General features: G+C 43.6%; 2 protein-coding genes across 3 annotated transcripts in view; one reads left to right on the top strand and one right to left on the bottom strand.

Annotated features, from left to right (window-relative positions):
• MORN1 (MORN repeat containing 1) overlaps nucleotides 1–9,691 on the top strand; it is a 317,167-nt gene extending 307,476 nt beyond the window's left edge. The window contains exons 18-20 of the transcript XR_005590384.1: nucleotides 199–254; nucleotides 1,337–1,446; nucleotides 9,588–9,691. The gene's annotated coding sequence lies outside the window, so the exon portion shown is untranslated. The remainder of the gene's footprint in view (nucleotides 1–198; nucleotides 255–1,336; nucleotides 1,447–9,587) is intronic.
• SKI (SKI proto-oncogene) overlaps nucleotides 1,830–16,503 on the bottom strand; it is a 143,323-nt gene continuing 128,649 nt past the window's right edge. The window contains exons 3-7 of one of the 2 annotated variants that reach the window (XM_039509138.1): nucleotides 16,021–16,136; nucleotides 12,805–13,073; nucleotides 11,613–11,914; nucleotides 8,629–8,859; nucleotides 1,830–4,460 (exon numbers count right to left, since the gene is read on the bottom strand). In XM_039509138.1, coding sequence (XP_039365072.1) covers nucleotides 4,272–4,460; nucleotides 8,629–8,859; nucleotides 11,613–11,914; nucleotides 12,805–13,073; nucleotides 16,021–16,136 — 1,107 coding nt within the window. In that variant the 3' untranslated portion in view covers nucleotides 1,830–4,271. The remainder of the gene's footprint in view (nucleotides 4,461–8,628; nucleotides 8,860–11,612; nucleotides 11,915–12,804; nucleotides 13,074–16,020; nucleotides 16,137–16,503) is intronic. The other variant, XM_039509139.1, reaches the window with a different exon arrangement.

The raw sequence follows: 16,503 nt of genomic DNA on the forward strand, positions 1-16,503 counted from the left end.
TTTTAAAACAAAAAAACACCTAAAAAAACACAACCTCCCTCTAAAACACATGAACTGACAGGGGGAAAATCATTTTTTGTAATAATAAAATACTTTACAATGAAAATAAGGACAAATAAAATGCAAATGATGTTCAAAAGTTAACCCACATTGAAAACTTGCAAAAGTTTTTTTGTTTTGTTTTGTTTTTCCTAACAGACAGCAAAAGTTCTTCTTAGTTAAAAACACAACTCATAAAACAAGACAACTACCAGGTAAGAAAGTTTTGAAAAAGTAAACACCATATACACTTATAATACAACAGTGTAAAATGAAGAAAAAAAAAAAGTATTTACATGTTGAATTTACTTCTTTATTTTTTTTACATTGGCTAGTTCTGTTTGAAAAGCAGAGTATTATGTATACTAGTTAGCTGCTCCATAGATATGAATGTTATTGCTGTTTGTTTTTTTCTTCCCTTCGTTAAGTCCTCTTTCAGTATAGAAACAGTGAGTAATTAAACTGAATATACAATTATCTAGGGAATATATTTTTAAGTATAGGGAGAGTCAATAGCCTGTATAAAACACCTCTTCTCCCTTTTAACTTCTTAAAGGAAACTAAATGGCAAATACAAAGGGAGGGGATGCAATCTTACAATTCCTAGGCATCCTACTGACGTGGGTGCACATGGAATGCAGCCATGGTCAAAGTAAGAGCAATCCCATCTATGAGGGATTTACTTCAGTGCAATGTTGCATACGCAGAAATTACACACACAACTCCCTCATTGCGAACAACCATCACAGAAGTTTCTCTCACAAGTGTTACCACCATTATCAACAGAAGTTTGCTAGAATCAAGTGCCTGTGTACCCAGATATCCCCTTTCCCCGATACACTGATTTATAATCCCTGCACAGAAGTTTTGAGTTAAAAAGAAAAGGGCATGCTCTTCAGTGATGCCAAAATTCTACTATTTGCTCATTACAGAACTCTCCTATTAGTGAGTTGCTGGTGTAGATCGTTTGTTCCCACAGTCTTCTTGCACTACTGGTGGTGTGGTTCTTAATTTTATTTCCCTGCATGGGTTTAAACCTTAATTTAGAGTGATTTTCTAATAGGTTGTTTCCTCCAATTTAAAATAATCCTACATAGTGCTTGATGTTAATTTGAAACACAGTAAAGCTAGCAGTCAAGAGATTACACTCAACAGATTTATTATAACATCATGTGAAAAATCAAAAATTTTAAAACCTAATGGCATGCAGTTTGAATACGGAGAATTTTCTTCCTTGATGTTTCTTGATAAAGCTATTTACGGTCTTATTTTTTTCCTTCCCTGGAAAAAAATGCAGAGTTCATTCATTTTTGAGGAAAAAGACTTCCTACAGACAGGAGAAGTTATGCCAGTGAATAAATATACATGCTGCATAAATACAAGGATGAAACATATGAGGTGCCACAGGTAAGAAGGTTGTTTTTTCTTGGCTGAGACAGGCAGAGGCTTCAACACGCTGCAAATTTTTGTTAGGTCATAAGGAAAGAGACATTCAAAGGTTAGACGAAACAATAAAAACATTCTGCTTCAAAGAAGCCAGCATGGTGAAAAACAACAGGTTTGTTGTATGTGTAATTTCTTGACATGGCAATAGAGCACAGCATATGAGAGACCTTCTAAAATATGCAACACTCAGCTAAAGTTAAATTATTTAGTTTCCCTTGAAGAAATAACTGAAAAATACAGATGTGGAAATCATAAGGTTGAGAACAGTTTTATGCATATTGCATAACAAACCCTTTACATAAGACAGTAATAATGCCCATTAATGAATATACATATGGCAGAGATTTTAATTCCATGCATATGATTTTTTTAATAATTGCAGAAAAAAGTACAAAGAAGCAAACAAACAAACAAACAAAAAAAAACCACATAAAAAATACCCCTGCATAAACAATGTTCCTTTTGCATTGCACTTTAGAAGAGGAGATTTCCACCTTAATTCAATCTTCACCATCCCAAACACACAAGGGCAAAATCCCCTGTTTAAACAGAATTTTCATTTCACGTAATTTACTTGGTATAACAATTTGTTTGCTCCCCACAGTTCTGCATTGTCCCCATAATTTGATTCCTTTCATATACCTTCTTTCCTTGTACCTAAAACATATATGAACTTTACTTCCCGTTAATGCTCACAGTTACAATGGTTATTATAATGGATTCAAGCAAACAGCTCTTGTTTAAAAAAAATTAAAAAATCTTTTATTTCTCTCTAATGCACTGTAAGTAAATACTATAATTTTAGGATTGGCAGCCGCTTTTTGTCTACTGGGAAATAATTTTCAAGCTTACACAGTTTGCATAAATGTCCAAAAAGAAAATAAAGATTACTAGGAATGTGCTTCACTGAGAATAACTTCTGTTTATAATGATGCACAGGTTACTTTTTTTTTTTTTTTTTTTAAGTTGGGAAAAAAAGTCAACATTTCCTTTACAAGATGCTGAAAGGAATAATTAGCCGGAAGGCACATCAGCAGCCCCAGGTCCAATTTTTACCTTATGCCTTTAAACTTGGGTGCACATTGAGATATGTGTGTTTTTTATTAAACGATTTCCCTTGTTCAATAAAGCACTGCATATATATATATCTATAATAAACACATGGGGAAAGCCCAAATCTCCACATCCTTCCACTTTGTCGATATGTACAACCATGCAAAGCGAATATAAAATACTGCTACTAGCATATGTATATGGAAAATCCTGATTTGGTAGCTCGATCCCTGGTCTGCAGTCACTTTGCCTGGGTGTGAATGATGACACGAGGTGCCAGGCTGTGGAGAATCGGGCGGATGTTTTGAAGTCTTTAAAGCACGGTTCAACCTAGAATAATTAACCTGTAAACTGTACAACTGTGGAATAAAATGCAGAGGAAGATTTTGACAAAGTGCAGTTCTTTTAAAAAAAAAAAAAAAATTAAAATAATAATAAAAAAAGACAAAGTGATGTAATGCTGCATTTTTATTCCAGGGCTGCGGCTTGGATCCCAAAATTAAAGTAATTTCTATTATTTAAAAAAAATAAAAGATGTAGCCTTATTCACAGCAGCAAAAGTGTCATTCTTAGTTTTCTGTAGTATCTGGTGTTGCACTGTCCTCGGGCACAGTAATCCTGACAGACGATGCCGAGTAGGTAAATCAATACTGAATTTATGAAAAGATTGTGTAACAAAGATGAGTTCTCTGGAAAACTGAAGTAAAGATTTCAGAATGACTTCAAAATGCATGTCTTTTTTTTTTTTTTGCTTATCTTTCAACCAACTTAAGTTCATTCACTTTCTTTCTTCTTCCATTCTTTTCCTAAAACTGAAGTGCTCTTGGATGAAGTGAGTCTTTTGAACACATCAGTTAATGACCGATATCTTTAAAAATTATGGCGTGATTTACAAACACTGAAGTCAATAAGGCTGAATTTATCTCTCTCTAGCATACACTCTCCCCACACATGCACTCCCCTCCATCCTCCTTTCTTCCTGGGTTTAGTAGAGGAAAACGAGGATCGTTCATACTAAGAAAAAAAATCAACTTTGAAAAGCACTCTGAAATTCTCATAGAACCACATGACAGTGTTAAAACTGTGATGGCTTCCTAAGGGGTTGAAAATTGCTGATGAAATGGGAACATCACCAGAGGGCTTCTACAATAAGAATCCCAAAGCCTGTAACAAGTCACTTAAAAATTGTGCATCAAGGGTTGGTTTTTTTTTTTAATTCGTTTGTTTTGCTTTTAAAGGTTCCTTATTTTAAAAAAAAAATCTTAATTGTTTTAATACCAAGTCTGTATAATGTAATCATTTTAAATAGCTTATAACAAAAAGTTTGTTGGGTTTTTTTGTTTTTGTTTGACATTCCAAAGTGTTCCAGCAAGCACAAGAACAACATCACAGCACTGCCATGGTTGCTTGCCTTATACTCTGGTTCGAGTTGGACGATGTTGCTTGCTTGAAGTTTGCCAGTAGAAAATTTGCAGTGGACTCAAAAGTATTTAGTTTATAAACACTCTGTGTGGTATAGGCACAGTAAGATGTTGTGCTATATGGATTGAAAAAAGAGGCGTAAGTCAGTGCTTCTGTTGTAAAGAGTAACATTTGCCCTCCAACTACTAATAAAGTCCATATTTATAGATGTGTGCAGCGCAACACACACCCACTCACACATGCACGTACACACACACCCCACACATCCTCCCTTACTGTGCATATATGTCATTCTGTTTATAGATTAGATGTTAGTTCTCAATATCGTTTGCTGTGTTCTCACTGCTGGGATGATTGCTTGATTTAGGCCACAGTTGTTCCTGAAGTTCCTTGACCACTTTTTCCAAGTGTTCCCGAGCCTCCCTCTCATGCAGCAGGTCAGCTCGGAGCTGTTCCCTGTCAGCCTCGGCATGCTGAAGCTTAACCTGTAGGTCCTCAATCTAGAGGAAAGGAAATGGGGGGAGGAAAAAAGTATTTTGGTTCCATTGTGTCTTTGTGGATTCAGAAAAGAACTAGATCATTTCAGACCAATAACACACGTAATTTATAGAGGCTATGAGAACAGTAATGTAACCTCCTGCTGCAGGGGATAAGAGGATTAATGGCAGGACTAGGAAGGAATGTCGTCATACCTACCCCCCCCCCCCCCCCCGTACAGTTACTAGGTGCATTATGGGAGCTGTTTGCCTTCTTTGAAGCACTTCCCTATTACAAGACAGGGTGGACCAGTGGTATGGTATGAATCTCAGAACCATTAGAGAGGGGAAAGACCAAGTAGGCCATTTACTGAAGCCTCACCCAGTGCAGTTTTTATGCCCATGGACTTTTAAGGTAGCACTATGCAGGGGTGTAACTGCCTGCTAAATAGCTAACGTGACTAATTTCCATGCATTTTAGATGGGTTTATAAGCATGATTCTCCAAAAATGCATTCTGATTGGCCAGCTGGACCTTCAAGCTGGTCACAGCCCCCCAGAAAGGCCAACTGTGATCTCCTCTTACACCCAGGCAAGAATCCTTACACTTTTTATGGTAAATGGAAGGGACTTGGAGGAAGGGAAGACAACGCTAGTAATATAGCGGGGCAGCTAGGTTCAAGGTGTGGGGCTGAAGGAGGAAGGAAGTGACCATCTGAAATTTCCCCTGACCCCAGCCACAAGCTGTAGCTCTTTGAACTACTTTGACAAATTCACACTGGAAATAAGGCCTAAATTTTTAACATAGAGGGTAAATTACCCATTGGAACAATTTATCAAAAGGCGTGGTGGCTTCTCGAGCCAGGGAAATTTTTAAATCAAGATTGGATGTTTTTTCTAAGAGCTCTGCTCTAGCTCAAACAGGAATTACTCTGGAGCAGCACCAAGGCTGGACTACAGCGGGGGGTCAGACTAGAGGATCACAGCGGTCCCTTCAGGCCGTGGTGTGCTGAGGTAAAAGCTAAACTGGCAGCTGATGAAATTGAGTTTTGACCAGCACAAGCTGTAAGTGCCTGCTGGGCCCTAAAATGATGTTGAAAAGGCAGCTGGGCTTCCCACATAGCAATCTGGCCAAACAGCCCATGGATCCTTACACAAGGGAGGAAGGGTGAGCACCTTGCAGGCAGGGAGGGGGGCTGTACTCCAAATCTGGGGCTTGCCACTTATGCTGCAGTGGGAAGATGAACCAACACTCATATTCCAGCATGGGCATCAGCCTGTGACCATCCTCAGCAACCCCATATGGCAAGAAGAGCTCAGCTCCTCACCGACTCAGGCCCCATAGTCTGAGTCTCTGACTCAGAGGGGCAAGTGCAACCCCCAGCAGGGGTGTAGATGGGGATGAGGATGGTGCTGACTTGTAAACTATAATTTAGCCCAGTGGCAGAGGTAACAGAAAACATCTGCAGCCTCATGTCATTTCACAGGGAAATGAATGCCTTGCCTTGCCTTCCTGCGGCTGAAACCAGCCCTGTCAGCAGCAGGTGCAGGATCTTTACACCCACTCTGAATTTGGCCCTCTGGGCTAGGCTACAGGAGTTCAGGGCCCAACTTGCCATGCCTTTCACTAGGAGATTGGCCCCTAACTCTTTTAAACTCCTGTCAACAAGCCCAGCCCTGGGTTTATTATGTCTTCACATGCTTGTTTGATGCTAGTTCACAGACTAAATCTGGCAAAAGAACTGTGGTTTCTTTGAAATCAATAACAAATTATGAAAACACATGCACACAGACATTCTCTCGCTCTCTCTCTTCCTGTGCAAGTTTGGCAGCTACAAAGTAAGGCACAAGGACAAATAGTGTAAAATTTTCAAAAGCAGTTAGGTGAGTAAGTCCCACTGACTTTCTATAAAATTTTTTAGCCTCTTAAGTGCCTAAGTCACTTTTTTAGCATTAGGCTCCTAAGTCATTTAGGTGCTTTTGCAAATGTTAGCCCTCATGCTAGATTCATGTAGCTGAAAACCCCACAACTGGGGGTATTATGGGAGATGGGGGGGGAGGAGGGGAAACAACTCAAATTTTCATCCAGAGCAAAATAGAAGAGAGGACACACCTGCAGCTCAGCAAAGCTCTATCCTGTAATTAAAGAGTTTAGTTTATCTGCATGACCTGGTGTCTTTTTTTTTTTTTTTTTGCTAAAGTGGAAGTCAATTGCAGGTAACGCCCAGTGCAACAGAGCTCAGTCTGGGTATGTTTAGTCTGGACACCTCTTATCAGTGAGACATCCTGAGATGCTAGGGAGGAAGCCCACATCATTTCCTGCTTCTTGTCCCCTGGTTAGGCATGTCTCAGAATGGTACAATCGGACCACTCCCCTTCCCGTTATTGAGAACCAGCATTAGACGAATTTAGGGTGTTGCTTTTTCTTTTTTACTTTGAAAGGCTGCCGTTGTAAGTTTTGGTATTTGGGAAGAATGTGACCTGCAATCCAGCCCCAAATGAGGGGATGTGTGTGTAACAACATGCTACATTAGGTATGAACTAATGTGACTACACCTATGTTGATCCATGACCTAATCCTCTAGGAGGTCAAATGCATGTACTTCTATGGTGTTTGCATAGATGTTACATGTATCTCTGCTCTGTGTAGGTCTACATCTAGCAAAGATCATTATTAATCCTCCCTCAAACAATGCTAAAACAATGCTAAAACTGGCTGCTTTCTGGGAGTTTTGGGAGAAGGATGGGTGGGAGGGTGGGGGGATATAGGAAGTTAGTGTGGAGAGAGGAACCGTGGCAGGAAGTCAGCTGCTTGGACTGCGACCGAACCCTGCCCCATCTCCCTCCTGCCAGAAACTCTCTGTGATCTAGGCTCTCTTTGTCCCAGCTCCCTTATTAACCATTTATCAGCCAAACTCTTGGACTGGGAACCAGTGGGGGAGATGGTTTGGCAGAAGGTGGTCAAGGAGGGAGCACGTCTGAATAAGGCTAGAAGGCAGTAAGGGGAGGCCGGTGAGGGGAGGGAATTGGGGAGAAGTGCTAACTGGGTTTTTTTTTTGGAGAGGGTGAGGTTGCAAGAGGGTTAACGAGGATTATGGGGCCTCATTCTTTTAATTGGGAGGGAATTAAGGGCCAATCAGGTTGTTTCAGTGGGAGAGGAAGGAGGGGGCAGAGCACTGCAGCGGACTCCTCTTGACTGGTGTTTCTCACGAAAATCCAGGAGGCTGCCACTCGGCTCTCAGCTCAGCCAGTTATGCTGGGTCATTTCAGGGGGCTTGGAACAGTGGATGGCCTTGCATTCCACATGCCCTGCAAGACCAAGACACAACAAGGTGACTTAAGGACGTACAGCCTGAGCTCTTGGGGCCCGTGGCTTTTGTTGGTGTGAATGAGCTGTTGACTGTTTTGTTAGAAGAGAATCTGGCTGGAGGAAGGTGAGAGGGGTTGGGGTGCGTGTTTTAATTTAAACGCTCGAAGTGAAACACTCCTGCTGGCTCACAGCAATAAGCAAAACTCCCTCCCAGTGGTGCAGTCCAGCCATGCAGCCTGCGCTACACCTAGCCTTCTGAATCTGCAGGTGATCATTAGGGAAATCCTATACGGAAAGTGACTGAAAGCTACGGGACTTTGCCTAATACTCTCACTAGATGAAATCACCCCTGTGCAGAGGGACAGAACATGGTCCATGGGGCTCAACGGGGACTGCAATGGTACTAAACACAGGGCCGGCTCCCTGCACAGGGTGAATTTCACCTGGAAGAAATATTCTTGGCACTGCCTCTAGCTAAAAGGCCTGAGCTACCAAGTTTGGTTGTGTGACCTTCCTCAGACCTGGGGAGCGTTTGCAGAGGGCCCAGCTCCGGAGAAAGAAAGATGGACTTGTGCATAAGGTGCTGGACTGGGCCTCAAGAGAGTTGGGTCCATCTCTGCTCTGTCAGACGCTCCCTATGTGACTCTGGCAAGTCACCTCTTTGTGCCTCAGTTCCCCATCTGTAAAATGGGAGAAAATTCTTCCCTACGTCTCAGGATGGCCCAAATACTACAGAGGGGCCATGTAGATCCCTAGACAGGCAGAGAATATCCCTGCTAGAGTCAAGGGGCATGAGGCTGAAGAAGGATGGCACCGACTAACCCTAGAAAGTGGAGAGCAGGGAAGCTTGTGTGCCAATCCGCTCTCAAAGGCCTGGCCTTACCTGGGCAGAGTACTTGGCCCGCAGCCTGCCTGCTTCACATCCTTTGTCACACACCCGGATCTGCCTGGCTTGCTCCAGTTCCCGCTTTAGTCGTATCCGCGACTCATTGGCTTCTTTCATCTTCTTCTCGTTCTCAGCTCTAAGACGTTCAATCTCTTTCCTCAAGTTGCGCTTTGCCTCGGTTGCCTCTCTCAGCTTCTCCTTCTTAGCCACGCGCAGGAACTCCAGCTCCTGGAAGGCACAAACAGTTACGGAGTGCCACAGGAACAAGTGCAGCACGTACAAGATTACAGCAAGGAACTGGGTTCAAAAAAGAATGAGATAAGCTCATGGAGGTTAGGTCCATCAATGGCTATTAGCCAAGATGGTCAGAGATGCAGCCCCATGCTCTGGGTTTCCCTAAACCTCTGACTGCCAGAAGCTGAGACTGGATGACGCGATGGGTCACTCACTATTTGCCCTGGTCTGTTCATTGCCTGTGAAGCACCTGGCACTGGCCACTGTCAGAAGACAGGGTTAGAGGGACTACAGGTCTGCTCATATGTTCTTAAGTGACACTGGAAAGGAGAAATGGATCTAAACCAAACCCTGAGATTCAAACACCGCTGCGTTTATTTTTTATTTTATTTTTTGGGGGGGGTGGGGAGAGAAGAAAAGGCGGCTGAAATCTGAACTTGGTTCCAAATTTTGCAAATGACCCAATCCTTCTAGTGAGCAGAACGAAAGTCCCGGGCCCAAGGTACCCAAACTCAGGACTTTTAAAAAGCCAGGCTTGATCCAAATTTCTCATCTTTACTGTCAAGCAAAATGGCTGTCACTGTCTAAGGCTGAATGAAGATGAATTGGAGTTCACTCTTTTGGTGCATCCACTGTTAGTGCTGAATGCTGTACTGGCTGAAAACAACTTTCAGAGAAAAGGATCAAATGAGATAACTCTAATGGCTGCCCTTTATCTGCAGATACGAAATTGAGTCTGCACAAAGTGAGGACAATGCAGCCTGTGAGTGCCGCTTGTGAAGGGCAAAGCTGGCCAAGAGGCTTTCTACAGCTGCTGCAATCGAGCAACAAGCAACTCCATCACAGCTGGCCAGGAAGAGACGTATGATGAATGTGAAAATAAGTTACTTATTTTTAATTTCTAACATTAAGCAGCTCTGTTGTATTATCTATGTTTGCGAGCAGTCCTCCGGCTACTGCCAAGTAGCCAACGGAACCTGCTACGGTTAGGAAACCCCTGCAGTAAAAGCGAAGGTAAATCCAACCTCCGCTTCATTCAGAAAATGTTTCCCTTCCTGCCATCGAAGTTCTTAGTTTTCATGCTAGTCATTCATGCTATCACCCAAGCGAGAGCTGTGAAATCAAATTAAACCAGAGGGAAATGAAAGGGAACAAATGGAGAGGTAAAGGCTAACTGGTAGTTTACGGACACGTGCCCACATTCATGTATCACATGCTTTTTAAATTACAAATATTCTAATCTTAATGCCATGCTTATACATCAATTACTTATGTTTCTCTTTGCAAAAATTGGCTGTGATCTGGCTTTTTAAAGGGTTAAATTAAACGAACTATGGCACATGACTCCTCCCACCCCCTCCCAGACGCTGGACTTCCTCTCTGTCAGAGGCAAACCCTCACAGCAACTGTGTCTCTGGTAAGTAACACACTGCAGTCGGGTCATGGGAAATTCACTCCTTTGACAATCTCACTTCCCAGCCAGGCCATTGTTAGCTCAACCCCGACATGGGGGGTGCACATGCACGTACGCCCTAGCTCCGTGGAATCGGAAACCCAGAGCTGCCAAAATGGAAACTGAGGGCCAGACGCCATCCTCTCTCCTGGTCTGACACACTCCTTTGCTTGATTAATCCTGTAAAGCTCAACTTGGGTTCAGCACCTGTTTTACGTAAATGAGATTTGCTTTTTTATATTATACATAGCTGGCTTCAATGAAACACAAGGAAATCGAGTGGCTTGCCCCTAGGGCTCACAGAGTGAGTGAGCAGCTCTGGCTGACTGAAAGCGCTGGACCTCCCTTCCGCTGGAAGCTGACCTTGCAACCTGTGATACTGAAGACTTCCTTACAGGAGCAGTATATTGTGTGAGAGAATGAGCTGCAAATCTGGGCCTAATGGAGGAGTCAATGCCAACTGGTTGGGCAGACTTTGGTTCAAATATGAATCAGGTTCACCCAGGCACCTTTCTCCTACTATGGGGACTGTGATAGAGCACCTAGGTTCTAATATTGCTTTGTCTTGGTGCAAAGCCTTAGTGCCAACAAATCACATCTACATATGAGCCCCTGGCCCCCCAAACCTGGCACTTGTTGGCTGACAGGAACGTGTGTGCCTGCTTTTGCCAAATAGCAAGAGGGTCTCTGCTACCAGCCCTCTATGCTAAAAATAACACGACGCTCATTGTTACAGACAATATCCCTGCTCCATTGAACTGGGGGTACAATACCACCTAGTTATGCTTCATATGCAGTATCCTAAGAGGAGGTTGGACCCTGGTTACTAGCACACAAATGTAGATAATTACTATAGACTGGCAATCTCAACTCCCTCCCTCCCCCAGCGTGCTGATGCCACGCCATGCCCTGCAGAGATGCGCCTGGGTTGGACAATGGGGAAATTTTACGTACTTCCCAACAGACAAAAGCTCTCAATAGGCCCCTCTTTGAGGAGAGAAACGTGAACAGGCTGGGCCTGGCAAGCTTCTCAAAGGAAAACAGGGAAGTGGTTTGGTTTTGGTTAAAAATTTGGGATTCTCTCTTAAACAGGGGCAGGTGGCCATGTGATATATAGCCAGAGCTCCCATATGCCGTGCACTGGCCCTTTTCTGTTCAGAACCAGAACTCCAGGGAATGCTGCTAGCGTTCTGGGAAGACAGGTGAATTATTTTCAACGCGAGACTAGCCAACTGGTTCCCCTTGGAGGTGAATATGCAGACAGTGACAACAGGAAGCTGTTGTCCATCATTACCTGGTGCAGGCTTCGTTTAGCCTGCAAGGCAGCATTTAGCTTCTCCTCCTGCTTCACTCTCATTTTAACCACTTCATGGAGGAATTTCTCTTTGGCTTCTTTAGTATCCAGGCCACTGTCCAGGGCCTGCCTTAGATGCTCCAGTTCAGCTTCCAATCCGCTGCTGTGAGACTCAGCATGGGTGGCAACGTCAAAGGAGTTGCTGACAGTGGCCATGGTTTGCATGCCAGGTGAGCTCATGTCCTTCGCAGAACTGGATGAAGTAAAGGATGGGGAGGAGAGCGAAGACAGGGACGAGGTGACTGAAACAAACAAACAAAATCCTGAGGTTAACAAACGTTCACAGCAACTTAAGTGAGAATGGGATGAGACCCTTTAAAAAGGAGGAGCCACGCAATGGATAATCTTACAAACAGGAGAAAGGAAAGAAACGTATGACGGAAATATAGATCTAAGCAATGCACAGGGCTGCAAGGCTCGCTGCAAGGCTCCCATCAAACTCAGCGGAAGTTTTGTCTAAGCACAGACTTTGGGATTCAGCCCACTGAGCTCACTGGCTGCATGCAAACTCTCTGCACTCTCTATCTGGAGAACAACTGGACAGGGATATCCCACTAGTCTTGGTGGGTGAAATTCACCTCTGTGCAGAGGTGCAGCACCAACCCTGTGCACTGCTTAAGGGCTGATCCTACCCTCGCTGAAGTTAAACTGTCACAACAGGGCTGAAGTGGGACTTAAGTAGTAAATAAGTATGTGCTGATTCCCAGAATTTGAAAATGGACCACTTAGGGACACATTTTCCCTCTGAAATAAAAGTGTGTGTGTGTGTGTGTGTGTGCGCGCGCAAACCACCATTTGCATGTGCAGTCAGCTATTTCTCCCATGCAAGTCCCCGGGCAGACTTTTTTGGCACCAGAGGGCATGGGATGTACGATATACTCATTTGCACGGGCATTCACCCATTTTAATGCAAGTGTGAGATTTTGTGGCTGCATCTAAGCGTGTGCTTTTCTGTGAGTGTGCACCTGGGGTGCCCTTCTGTGAAAATTTCACTTTTGACTTGTGCCTCTGTTTCTCACTATTATTTAAGGCTGGGATTTTCAGAGGGGCCTCGAGGAGTTGGGGATCTAGATCTGGAAAACCAAACCCCAAAATTATTTCAGAAAAAAAAAAATAAAGGCAGGTAACTCACACTTACATTCCTCCCGGGTTTCTACTTCAATCTCTGCTTCTGACTCTTTGTCCTCTTCGGTAGCAGTGACGGTGGTCACTGTGTCCGGGACTGCTGGGTTGTCTGCAGTCAGCTTCCTTTTCCGTGGCTGGACCGGGCTGCTCATTGGCTCACTGCTCCGTGACGCCACTGTGGCACATGGGGAATTGCTTATAATCTTCTGCTGAGCAGGAGGTGCAAGAGCCACGTTGGGGGCCACAGCATTCTCAAAACTTTTGTAGGAGTAAAAACTGTTCGGGAAAGGGGCGACAAAGGAAAAAGGCAAAATATTCAGTCCCATTCTTGCCTTCAAAATGCCTCCTAAGTAGCATCTTAGACTGAAAAAGGCCAGATCCTCCACTGGTGTAACTCAGCGGAACTGCATTGATTTCAACCCTGATTTACACTAGCTGAGAATCTGGTCCTATGATCTCCACCCATTAAGTGCTCCATGCTCTTCTAAGTGCAAGGAGGATTTAGACACGTAACCTCCACTCAGTTCAACAGGAATTACAGGTTAAATACTGTGAACGTGGAAGAGACCAGAGTGTCAAGTCTCCCGTATGTTAAATGCTGTTTCTATATTTCTGTCTCTGGAGTTTTATGGATTCTTCCAAGATATGGTGCTTTACATCTAACCACCCACAACTGCCTTCCAACTTTTGAGATTGCACAGCCTGGAGAAAAGCCAATAGAGTGCCAACAACATTCTGTAGTGCATAATTAATTTTTCCAGATCACATGTATGTGAGTGTGTATATATTATATTACATTCAAAGAACCATGTTAAAAGAACATTAAGATTGCAATGTCCAGCACTCAAAATGTTGGTAAGGTTGCCGATGTAGCCTTAATTCAGACCCCTTGCAATTATGCAGTGAGAAAAAATCTTTAATTATATGTTAAAGTCTCTACCGAGCATGTGCAAATTAAGATTTTTCAGAGGCTTATAACTGCCAAATTTGGATGAATTTTTGCAGGGACAGCAAGACACATGCTTGAAACCAGGGTGCCTACCCAGCCAAATTCCAAGCGCTTTTTTTCAAAGCACAGAGTGCTGGAGTATCTTAAAAAAAAATTCTTAACAACCATTTTGTTAACAGGAGCAAAACATTGTATTTCCCCCAGTCTCTTCTCAGAAACTTCCTAACTGTTTCCTAACTTTTCCAAAAAATTCAGTCTGAGGCAGACAACTGGCATGAAAGTTGTCAACCTGAGCAGTTTAAGTTTGGCAAAGTTATAAACAACTGAGAACAGGGACTTATAATAGAACGTGTCAGGCAATTTCAAGTAAGGGCAGCGCTACCACCACTGCCTAGACAGGGACTGATTCTGATCATGCTTGCACCAGTGTAAATCAGGAGTAACTACTACACTTGTATGAAAACGAATGTGAGAGCAGAATCAGGTCCATAACAGCAGCTTTCCAACGATGGCTGTCAAAGCCTCAGCTGCATAATTTGTACATGCAAAAGCAAGTTTTCGTGTACAAGGGGGTACACATGCAAATAGGGTATACATTTATACACACTGTGCACAAGCACAGATTGCAGTCACAACTTCAACACTCTCTGAAAATCTGGACCTCCAGGTGTCAATGGAGATTTCCATGGGCAGCCCCTGTTGCAGTTACAGCCAAACCAACATTCATATATAGATATGCACGCAGAATCACATGGATCTGAGCACGTTTCTACATGTACAGACCCTTTTGTATTCCAAAAAATGAGATAACTGTACAGAAAGGAGGGGAAAAACAATTGAAATAAAAATCTAAGCAACTAGGTTGGAATGCACTGGGGGATCTGCTGAAAGGAGGCGGGGGTGGCAGTGCTAGCTAAGAAATGCTGTTGAAACCTCCCTAAAAATAACCAGGGGTAGAATGGGGGGCCTGGGAGACATAAATCGTAGGCTAATGCAGGGGGACAGAATGTTTAAAGCCAGAAGGATGGGAGCAATGGGAAGGATGCTGGAGACCTGAGGTCTATTCCCAGCTCTGCCCCTGATATGCTGCACGAGTTAGCATCTTTGTTTCCCCTCCCACTTGTTTTTCTTATCTATTTAGATAGTGGGCTCCTTGGGGCAGGGATTCTTCTCTGTGGATGTTCAGCACCAAGCACAATGGGGCTCCAATCTCTGGTGCTGCTGTAATAATAATAATAACCACCAAGAAAGCAGCAACAGGCATGGCTTTGGAAGTCAAGTCAGTTCATTCCCATAACAACCGGAAGGCCTGTTAAATTCTGAAATACTAGTACATTCACTAAAATGGGTTTAGAACCGTGTGTGTTAGGAAGTACGAAATCAAGATGTCCGGAAGGACAAACCAAACTGATGCCATGAGCAGGAGTTTGAGTGTTACTAGGGACAGTTTCAACAGCGCCTGCCAAAGGGACAAGATTGTAGAGACAGTAAGTTTAACAGATGGATACAGTACATGGATAGTGGCTTGAGTGCCTTAAAAAGAATAACTTAAGGGCATGTGAAATGAGCTGTATAGAATGAGGAACAACAAATGCAGCAGGAGCGGATGCTTCCATGCACCATCTTGCCCAGGGTGTCTCAACCCTAATCTCATGAAACCACCGGTACTGGCCAAGAGGATGGTTTGGGCTCCAAGGCCCATTCAATCCAGGGCATTTCTGCTGAGCCTGCCAATAAGGGAGTCAATGCGTCAGCTTTGGCAGTGGTTTGGTGACAGGGGCACCTGTGTGCTACTGATGTGGGAGGAGACCACTTGAGAGATTTCACAGGGGGCCACCAAAGAGCTGTCTGGTGATAACAACTGGTCCCTACCAACTTGGAGCAGATGCCACCCATCATCCTAGAAGTTGATGGCCAAGCCATCTTTAAATAGCAGATGGGCAAAACTCTAGATCAACTGCACAAAATGCTTGTCTCTTTGCACCACTGAACTAGCAATGATGCATGGACAGATCCTTCATTTCGCAATCTTTTGAGGCACGTTTCACTCAAGAAAACTGAATTACTGTATGCACAAATACTGCCACTTTCTTGTTTTCCCTCCTCAGAATCACTTAAAACTGCGGCTGCAAATGCTTTCACTGCACTGCCAGCACACTGACTGGAACCAAACAACACAGCCACTCATATCAGTGCAAGGGAAACACCCACAAAGGGGCTTGCTGTCATATAAAATTGATTCTCCCTCCCACCCCATGGCTCAGGTCTTCTTACCTGTCTCGGATCAGTATGGGAAGATGTGTCGAGAGATCTTTCTCGTTTGCTGAAACAGCAGGGGACCAAGGCCGGAAAGCAGAGAGGCGCTGACGGGGATGGACGCAACCAATACTCTGCAAGGGAGAGAAGGAAAGAAAGGAAGAGAAAAATAAACAAAAATTGGTCACCACTGAGTATATCTTTCAAAAGTATAAACTGCAAAGGAAAGTAAGTAAGTGTGTGTGTGTGTGTGTGTGTGTGTGTGTGAGTGTGTGTGTGTGTGTGTGTGTGTGAGTGTGTGTGTGTGTGTTGTCTCTAACACAATTCCCCAACTGGGTAGGCTTTCTGGACCTAACTGCTTAGTGCTTTTCACTGGAAGAGCCAAGTTGGATTAGATTTAAAATCCCGTTCAGTTGTTGCTTGCCAACAAATAATATGTGGTTTGCAAGAGACCACCTGGGACTTCAGGGCCTTTCAGGATTCCCATACCTCTGAGGCATC

The sequence above is a fragment of the Mauremys reevesii genome, linkage group 21 (genome assembly GCF_016161935.1).
Source record: "Mauremys reevesii isolate NIE-2019 linkage group 21, ASM1616193v1, whole genome shotgun sequence".
NCBI classification, from domain to species: Eukaryota; Metazoa; Chordata; order Testudines; family Geoemydidae; genus Mauremys; species Mauremys reevesii.